This window comes from Vulpes lagopus, chromosome 1 (genome assembly GCF_018345385.1).
Source record: "Vulpes lagopus strain Blue_001 chromosome 1, ASM1834538v1, whole genome shotgun sequence".
NCBI classification, from domain to species: Eukaryota; Metazoa; Chordata; class Mammalia; order Carnivora; family Canidae; genus Vulpes; species Vulpes lagopus.
In genome coordinates this window covers 14,839,712-14,850,066 of record NC_054824.1, presented here as the reverse complement: position 1 = coordinate 14,850,066, position 10,355 = coordinate 14,839,712, and the positions used below count along the sequence as shown (strand labels likewise).

Genomic DNA, 10,355 nt, shown 5'->3' with positions numbered 1-10,355 from the left:
AGTGGCACGTGGTAGCCTTTCAGAAATTGTAGTCTCCTTCACTCCAAATCTCCAGCCCACACAACCTGGATTTCTTCATTTTGGGAATGGGGATGATATTTACCTTCAAATTAATGAGCCAATATATGTAAGTCTTAGCACAGAGCCTGGCACATGGAACTGTAATGAATTCATTCAGGCCCCAGCCTAAGATGATAATACAGTGAGAAAGATCTAGAGAGGAAATAGGAAGGGCTTGTGCCTCAGCTAGAAGCTGTGATCATGAGGAAAATAATCTGACTTGAGGTGTAAGAGGGTCAAGTTGAGGCTGCATGATCAACTTCTGGGTGTGAGACTTACATTTGATTTCTGTCTTGGTTTAAAATGTCAACAAATGCCAGTCATTAAGTATTTTCATATCTGACTTGCATGTTGATATTGCTGCCTAGAAGGGACTTGCATTGAAAAAGCAGAGAGGCCTATTCTCTGGCGTAAATTGGCTGGGAGCTGAGCCCGCCACTGTAGCTGTCCTAATCTTTATTCTGCCTGGAGACAAATTAGGAGCAAGAAGTGGGAGACACCCACTGCATTCTGGCCTGTTTTTCATACTTAAACATTTAACACAAGACCCCTCTCCCCATTCCAATCTAGCTGTAAGTCCTCTTGACTCTACCTTCAGAATCTATCCACTTCTTTTCACTTGCATGGCCACCATCCCAGGCCAAGCCACTTTTCTCTCTTATTTGGACAATGCTGTCAAAAAGTAGTTCTCTATCTCTTTTCCTCCCCTCAGTAGATATGATGGTTGTCTTGACAACCTTCAGTCACTTCTCTCTGCTGTGGCAGCTGTATGGTTTTTGTGAGATTGGCCCCACCCCCACCTCCAGGGCAAGCTCTGATGACTTAATGCCTATCAAGAAAATCCAAGCTGGGGGGAGTTAGGCACTAGCGTTGCCTAGGCACTAGTGTTGCGAGATGGCTGGTGCCGCATCGAGTCTGAGAATTGGGGCTAAAGTTGGCCTGCGTGAGATTCGCGTCCACTTGTGCCAGTGCTCGTCCGGCAGTCAGGGCGTCAGGGAATTCATCGAGAAACACTATGTGGAGCTGAAGAAGGCGAACCCTGACCTGCCAATCCTAATCCGCGAGTGTTCGGATGTGCAGCCCAAACTCTGGGCCCGCTACGCATTTGGCCAAGAGAAGAATGTCTCCTTGAACAACTTGAGTGCTGACCAGGTAACCAAAGCTGTGGAGAATGTGCTAAGTGGCAAAGCCTGAAGCCTCCACTGATTGTTAAGAGCAACAACAGCCCCACAACTTGGGCTTTGTTAGACCGAGTAAAATGTGAAAAAATGTGTTCTGTTCTTGTGCCGAAGAATGCCATCTCTGGATGTTCTTATACTCATTTTATCCTTCAACCCTTAACCTGCAACCACTGAGGCAAAACAGTTTAATATAAAAATAAAACTTTATTCTGTCCCATCAAAAAAAAAAAAAAAAAAAAAGAAAATCCAAGCTGTACTGTAACATAATTGGTTGGATCATCGGGCAGAAATCCAATCAGCCCCTGATATCCTATCTGGCCAAAAGACTGGTTCAAGATGGTTGGATTAGGCCAAAACTGAAGGCATTTGTCAAATAGTTCACGGAAGGCATCCTGTTCTTTCTTCCTGGACGTGGAGGAGATAGCATGAGGTGGTATGCAGACTGGTGACCATCTTGTACAGCCAGGCTGAGGATGAAGTCACCACAATAGGAGGCAGGAGTTATCAGAATCTCAGAGAAATGGAGTAAAATCCCCCATCAACCCATGCCTAAAGCCCTTTCTTCCTCTAAACTTTTCAGCAATATGAACTAACCAATGCCCTCTAAACCATTTTTGGATCTCTTACAAAGATTCCTAATGGCTATATACTGAGTCCCACCACCCACTTCCTGACACCAGAGCCTTGTTTCCCTGAGCCTCAGTTTACACACCTGTGAAACGAAAGATGGCTGATAACACTTCAGTTATTTCTGTGACTCTACCTTCATTTTCAGCTCTGTTTGGGAGTAAATTCAAAAACAAGGTGGTGGTGTTCTTGGTAATACTTTTCAAAAAAGGCCAAATGTGAATGAACATTTAGTCTGAAACTCTGTCTCTATTCACTTTTGGAATTTTAAAAATCAGGTTAGTCCACAGAATACTGATGATTGGATTTCTCTGATGAGCTCAGATTTGATGGTGGCAGTAGGCAATATAAAATACTTTCTTTTTATTAAGAAATCTCCTAGACTTCAAACTTCGCATTTATGAAATTTCACAGATACAGAGAAGGTTGCCTACCAGAGCAGAAGTATGTCAGCTCTGCACAACAGGTGGGATGCTTGTAGTTTTTGAACAAAAAGTCTTAGGAATAAACTTTGAGACTTTAATCTGTTCATGAATATCCGGCTCTAGTTCAATCTTGTCTCAGGTCACATTGCACAATTACATCTAAATTGGAATTGGATGCCATAAAATGATGTGGGAATGTCTAAGTGCTCATCAACAGGATTTTTATTACTATGACAATATCATCCTTTTTACATTTTAATTAGTTTCTAAGAAGAGTAGGTTCTTACCTCACTCTGATGTGGGGGGAGAAAGTTAATAATATATCATTAAAAAGGAGATTTGAGGGGATCCCTGGGTGGCGCAGCGGTTTGGCGCCTGCCTTTGGCCCAGGGCGCGATCCTGGAGACCCGGGATCGAATCCCACGTCGGGCTCCCGGTGCATGGAGCCTGCTTCTCCCTCTGCCTGTGTCTCTGCTTCTCTCTCTCTCACTGTGTGCCTATCATGAATAAATAAAATTTAAAAAAAAAAAAAAAAAGGAGATTTGAACTATCCTGGATACTTGTTTTTATAACAAAATAATATCCAACAAAAAGAATTTGTGAAATAGTCATCTTTCCAATGAGTCTTCTAAAATTTAGAATTTAAAAAAAATCCATAATTATTTTTCAGTCAAGCAAAGAGGCCCTAATTCTTATGAAGAGCTAGGTGTGTCTGAATGCACTCTCAAAGGTCATCCTGATCCACTAACCTATTACGCTGTTAGGAGGCATCCTTGAGTAAGGAGTAGAAACCTGGGGTACCTGGGTGACATAGCTGGTTGCATTTCTCACTCTTGGTTTCAGCGCAGGGTCCTGAGATTGAGCCCCATGTTGGGCTCCAAATGGGGCTCTGAGTGGGGCTCAGCAAGAACACGGAGTCTGCTTTCTCTACCCCTCCCCTCAATGTGCTTTCTCTCTCTCATAAAATAAATCAATCTTAAAAAAAAAAAAAAAAGAGTAGAAACCCAATGGCATTCAACAATGAGTAAAAACATCAAGAAATGGTCACACTATTTTATATGATGGCAAAAAATGTTTTGGTTGGAAATTTCTCCTCCATGATATAATTCAGGTCTGGGGCACAATGAATAGTGATTACTTTGGGAAATCATGAGGCAAGTGAGGAAGGAGGAGGAGCAGGTACATCTGCAGGAGGAGAGTAGGAGACAGGAATGGAGGGAGGGCTCCTGCAGAGGTTCTACAGGGCTGTGGAATACGGTTCCTCTGTGTGCTGAGCTGAAACAGTATGAATTGGGAATAGAGTGGCCCCACCATCACTGTTCTAGATAATCTGAATTAACTATGTTAACAAGTGTTTCTTAAAACCTATTTGTATTAGAAACGTGCATGTTGACTGCAATATACGGTATACTTAGGAAGGGCATCGTGGTAATACCAGTGGCTGGTGATGGAGAAGAAGCCACTGTGGGAGTGGAGGAGCTAAGGGGATGGACCAGAATCAGGGTCAAATGTCAACTGCAGAAATCAGAGGAGTGTCCCCATGGTCCCCAGCCACCCTGCTGGTCACACTGTCTGTCTGAGGTCTGGTGGCGCTGTGCTGAAGGTACAGGTTTCCTATTCTACTCTAGACAGCATGGGGACTTTTACCAGTATAACCCATAATAATCAGTTCTATGGTTTAGCTTTAATAATATCATTTAATTATTTATGGTAGAGACTGTTAATATCAATCACAATGTCAACAAGTTATTTTTACTAATGGCTTTTTGAGATCACATTTATCATCTAGAAATCATTTAGACAGAGCTGGGTGTACATAAAAAACTACATATAAACCATTTGAGCAGAGTTGGGTACATTTGAAAACCCTTCATATGTGCTAAGAGAATATAAAAATTTATATTCACTGAATAATGCGTTATTGATGAGTCATAGTTTCAGAAAAAGCACATAGTAAAAAGCTCAATATTCATTACGATACCTTTTCATATATTTTTCCAGAAAGTGTCTTGGATTTATACATCATCATAACAGAAATTATATTGTCAAGATTACCCGCTTCCCTTCCTTAAGTAGTAAGGCATTATTTTCTAGTATCCTAAAAGATAAGCATGTTACACAGGTTACACATTTCTACCTAACACTTTGATAAATTTCTGCATATTGTCTAATTCTGCATTTTATTTTATGATAGAAACTTTTGTATCTCCTTTCAGTTCAGTTAGCAGACCTTGATTGAACATACAGAAAGGGCAAGGCAGTGTGTTCACGAAGAGGTAGTATGTGGGCATGGAAACTCTGAGGCCAGGCTAACTTGAAACAATCTCAGCTCCACTTATGAACCATTTATAAACTGTGAGGCGAATCAGGCCAGAGTGAGGTGTGTGCTGTGCCTAGGTGTCCTTGGGAACCAGGACACATGAGAGACATACAGCTTTCGTGAAAAATTTAATGAGACATTCACTAACAAAAGTTTAATGAGACATTCATTAACAGCTAACATAATAAATAGAAGCCAGATAGGATCACTTTAAAATTGGAATTGCTATATTGACCAGATTTTAAAAGAATGTTAATTCTGATGATGGCAAAAAGACAAAAAAAAGAAAAAAAAAAGAATAGGTACAACTGAATAAAAAATGGAGGTATAATACTCTACAGAGGCTAACTTATAATCTGTTGAATAAAGTCACCTAGAGCCTGGAAATGCCAGGTAATATAAAGCCAAAGGGTTTAGGTAGAATTAAAAAAAAATGTTCTCCATGTTATTTGACAAAGAGTATAGTGCAGCAGATATCACTGAGCACTGACTTCTGTCCTCAAGAGACCGGGTTTGATGAACTGAGTTGCAAAGAGCAGTGCTTCCCCAACACTGGAGTTCTGGTCTCAGTTGCATGCTTCTGAATTTATTTCAACTGTTGTGGTGGAAATCGGGTGATTCAATAGGGAAAATCTGCATATATCATGCAGATATATCTGCATATATCAAAACTGAAACCTTCTGGAGAAGCTGCTCATGGGTAGTAATTCAATCCAGTAGTGGGTAATGCACTTGTGGAGAGGTTAGTGGGTGAAGTGTTGGGAGAGGATTTTGAAAATCCTGTATTTGACTGTAGTATTGAAGAGAGGGAAAGGGAGGATACGAAGAAGACAGGCAGGGGCACGAGCCCATTCAGGGATGTGTCAGCTCAGATCTCCTGAGACTGAGAAGTCCTTAGGGAGGCTCTGGGAGTAGAGAGAGGGACAGGGAATGTGAGGCAAGAGGCAGAACACATGTCATGTGTTCAGAGCGCTTGGTCTGCTCCAGAGAGGAGGAACCTCTGGCAGAAATATATCAGATGAGATACCCTGGCTCATAGAGTCCCATGTCTTTTTTTTTTTTTTTCAGAAAAATAATTTATTTCTCCATATGTTTTATTTAAAAGCATCTAGCAAACACCACATATTAGAATTTCCAAACACATTATTTTCATTTTGTCTTCTCGTTTTCTTATTTTGTTAGTAAGTAACCCACTCTACCCAAAGGTAAAATACAGATTTTATTATATATACAAAATTAAGTCTAGAGTATAAGGAGATAAGGATATTAAGCAGATCCTATTGAACAACTTGAGTTTTGTTACTCATTCTTTTAGTAGTTACTGAGGAAGAGATCCAGCCATCCATTAGCCAGTGTTTATTGGAGAACTGAATATTGTCTATGATTTTTTTTTAAAAAAACTTTTTAATTATTCATGAGAGACACAGAGAGAGAGGCAGAGACATAGGCAGAGGAAGAAGCAGGCTCCCCGCGGGAAGCCCAGTGCAGGACTCGAAGCCCAGTGCAGGACTCGATCCCTAGGATCATGATTGAGCCAAAAGCAGACACTCAACCACTGAGCCGCCCAGGCACCCCTCAATATTTATGATTCAACCAACATAAAAAGTAGAAATATAGAAATAACAATTAAAAAATATATTTGTAATATCCTACTTTTAGTTGTCACCAATAGTTTCATTCTAATGCTATTCATTGGCTAATAAATGGATTTTCCTAGTAATGCCCTGATTACCTCTGAACTTTCAAGTAAGAAGTGAAGTCCTTAAGATCACAACAGACACAACTAAAGAATTTTGGTTATAGACACAGTGCTGATATCCATATAGCACATGCTGTGTTTATTGAAGAGAACAGGTACTTTAGTATCAGTAAGAACCAGGGTTTGTACAAAGATCTCTTACTCTTGAATATCATATTATCATTAAACACATCTGGCATTTTCCAGGGGCAAAACACATATGACATTTCTAAGTCCAAGAGCATGCTGGAATCTTAGAGAAGAGAACATACATGGAATCTTTCAATTGCTGGTGAATCCACATTATTAGTTGGCATTCTTTTGAAGCTGCTCTTTGCTTACAGGTGTAGCAAGCAACTCTAACAACCTTGAAAGAGACTATGAGAGCTTTAATTTTTACTGTGGTGGAAGCAGGCACCAAAACCAGATGACATCTGACCTTCAAGATAAATGGAAGTGGCATTGCTATGGTGAAGGCTGTGGTCAAGGCACAAGGGCCCAGAGACACCTATTTCAAAATTTTTTGATACAACCCCCTTTATTATTTTCACTGGGCTTAGAAATACTATTTGAATGGAATATCTTACAATATTGAGATAAGCATAATTTTCTTGTACTTATCAAGTTAATGTTTCACATTTATATAAAAATGAAATTAAATAAATAATAGTTACTAGGACTTATGTTCTGTATTTTTAAATACAAATTGTATTATATTTTAAAGATATGAAACCTGAAAGAATGTTAATAATTATTTTTTAACAAAACTTTAAATAAAAAATAAAACTGCTTTTATGTAATATTTAACAGTGGCAAGGACTTCTACCCCAGACCAAGATGTAGTAACAGGGACCGGATTGACTCTCACACCTGAAACAACTAAAAAAATGAGCAAAATATAAAACAATCATTTTGAAGACATTGGACATCAGATAATGAACAGTAATCACAAGGAGACAGGAAACAACCAGGGCATGATTGCCCCTGCTTACCTGTAGGAGAGAGTTTCTGGGCCATCGTATGGGCCAGGGGAACCCAGGTAGAACCTGGTAGTATCTTGAGTCGAGGAGATGGAGGCCGAGGTGACTTAGAACTGTGAATGGTCCTGTCTACTTTCCTCTGAGTACTGATCAGCTGACACACCTATGAGGAAACCACTCAAGGCTAAGGAAAGAAACACCTGGAAGGAATCAAGACAATAACCCTTGACGATTATACCGGGCCACGAATAATTCCTTTTCCCACCAGCCAGAAAAGAAAACTTCATAAATCAGAGGATATTGGGTAAAGTACTCAGGATGGTTTTTCTTCACTGAGTGGGGGGATGGGTGAAGGGGAGTGGGAATTAGAGCTATATTAAAGGCTGTTCTGGTCACCCCTAAAAAAGCTGAAAAGCAAAGATCTAAATAGGTTGAACTGTTTCCAAGCAAATGAACCACATCTTAGAACAAATCTCAGGAATATATATAGGAGTACAAGAATGTCCAGCCCCCAACAAGTTAAAATTCACAATTGCTGGCATCTAATTAAAAATTATCAGCATGCAAAGGGGAATGGTATACTTTTAATATATGACACAGATTGAGGATAATAATCAATTTGAAACCAAACCAGACTTGACACAGATGTTAGAATTAGCTCACAAACACATTGAACAGTTAAGTTTATATTCCATGTGTTTAAAATGTTAAGTAGAAGGGTGCCTGGGTGGCTCAGTTGGCTGAGTCTGACTTCACTCAGGTCATGATCTTGGGGTCCTGGGATCGAGCCCTGCATTAGGTTCCCTGCTCGGTGGGGAACCTGCTTCCCCCTCTCACTCTGCCCTTCCTTCTGCTCATGTAGCCCCCCTCTCTCTTAAATAACAACAAACAAATAAATAAATAAATAAATAAATAAATAAATAAATAAAAACTTAAAAAATATAAAATGTTAAGTAGAACATACAGGATATAAAAAAGACCTAATCAAATGCCTAGAGATGGAAACTATAATGTCTAAGATTAGGTTAATAATTTAAAAATCTTGATAGCCTGACAATCAAAATGGAATTACTGATCACAAACATTTATAAGAAATGTTCACCACACCCCATCAAAGGTGTTAAAACAGTGCACACTGGGAAGGCCATCCAATTATTTTAGGCCAACTTAATCCTTTGTCTTCTGGCTTCCAGTGGATTCAGACAACTGTTAGGTATCAGCTGGTGATGGGTGGCCAGGAGAAAAGATTGGAGTAAAAATTCTCCTAGGTCCTTCCCTGCTGGGTTGCTGCAGATTGGCTTCATCTTTCCCTGGAAGCTACTCTCTTCCATTGCTATTGTAGGTCCAGGAGTGGTAAGGACTTACTGAATGGCACATTTTCTTGTTGGCTTCCCTTAACCCTATTCACAACTTGATAGATAAAATCTATTAAATTCCATCTATTAAATTCCACTAGTTTAAGTGTGCCATCTCTTTCTTGACTCTGACATAATGTATTCTGTGATTTTAGTTATAAAGTCATTTTCAAATCCCATTCACGTCTAAAACTTATTTTTTCTGGCTTCCATGTGCATAAAAAATTCCCATATTTCTGTAGTCTTTGTTCAGTGTGTGTGTGTGTGGGAGGGGGATAAAGTCAGAAAACTTCCAAGAAAGGGTAGCAAAAGTTTTAACATTTAGTTTATACAAGAAATTACTCACAATAAATTGTCAATAAACAGCTTTATGTATTATTTGGTTTCAGAATTTCAGTTAACTGCAGCTATTGACTTCAACCAATGTCAGACTGAGTATTGAGAGTCTTGGCCTTGGTAGCTTTAATTGCAGCCCAACTTCAGCAGAGAAAGTTTGGTGCCACTTCCCCTCCTTTAACTCAAGATGCTAGTCAATTTACAATTGGTCTGTTTTATGTGAATAGGGTCATGAAGAAATTAGCTTATGTGGTAGCACTTTTTCAGTTTATTCCAGCAATGTTTCTTCCCTTAAAGATCCACCCTTTAATCTAGCTCCGGCACAGCATTCCTCCTCTTGTTCAAGACAAATATAAGCCTAACCAATTCATACCAGTTAGGATGGCTATTAAAAACAAACAATAAAGTGACAACTATTGGCATAGATGTAGAGAAATTGGAAGGCTTGGATAGTTGGTGGGAATATAAAGTGGTACAGCTGCTGTGGAAAGCTGTATGGTGAGTACTCAAAGAATAAGCATACATTATGATATGATCCAGCAATTTCACTTCTGAATATATATCCAAAAGAAGCCAAAGAAGGAAAATGAATATATATTTATACATCCATGTTCAGAGCAGTATTATTCCTAATAGCCAAAAGGTGGAAACAACCCAAGTGTATGAATGGATAAACAAAATGTGATATATCCATATACTGGAGTATTATTTAGCCTTAAAAAGGAAGGCCATTTTGATATACACTACAATATGGATGAACCTTGAAGACATTATGCTTAAGTGAATGAGCCAATCTCAAAAGGACAAATACTGTAGGATATACCATTTATATGAGGTACTTGGGATAGTCAAATTCAGGGACAGGAAGCAGAACTGTGGTTGCTGGGGTTGAAGGGAGGAGGAATGGGGGGTTAGTGTTTAATAGAGACAGTTTCAGTTGGAAGAAATGAAAAAGTTCCAGAAATGATAGTTGCAAAACAATATAAATCTCTTAACGTCTCTGAACTTTGCATTAAAAAATGGTTAAAATGGTACATCTTAAGCTATGTGCATATTACCATAATAAAAAATAAAACTGACCATAGTTACCTGGGGAGGACTATACATTTTTATAGAGAATAATTCTGAGTTGGTCAGTATTAGGAAAAGGAAGTCTGTTAGGTGGAGCAAGCCTAGAGCAGCTCAAAACACAGGGAATTTCAGTATTTCTTTTAAAAATATCAATTACCTCACTGGATAAAGAAAGGCCACCACAAATTAGATATTGTATATCCAGAAATGCCTTTGGGTTTTTAAAAAGAGCTTAAAGACTTACGTGCCACAAATTTTGTGA

General features: G+C 39.1%; 1 protein-coding gene across 1 annotated transcript; it reads left to right on the top strand.

The window, feature by feature from the left end:
• Nucleotides 1-915: 915 nt before the first annotated feature.
• LOC121495658 (NADH dehydrogenase [ubiquinone] 1 alpha subcomplex subunit 2-like) lies at nt 916-1,331 on the top strand. Its single transcript, XM_041763485.1, has one exon. It carries the CDS (start codon nt 955-957, stop codon nt 1,252-1,254), a length of 300 nt encoding a protein of 99 aa, XP_041619419.1. The 5' UTR covers nt 916-954; the 3' UTR covers nt 1,255-1,331.
• The last annotated feature ends 9,024 nt before the right edge of the window (nt 1,332-10,355 follow it).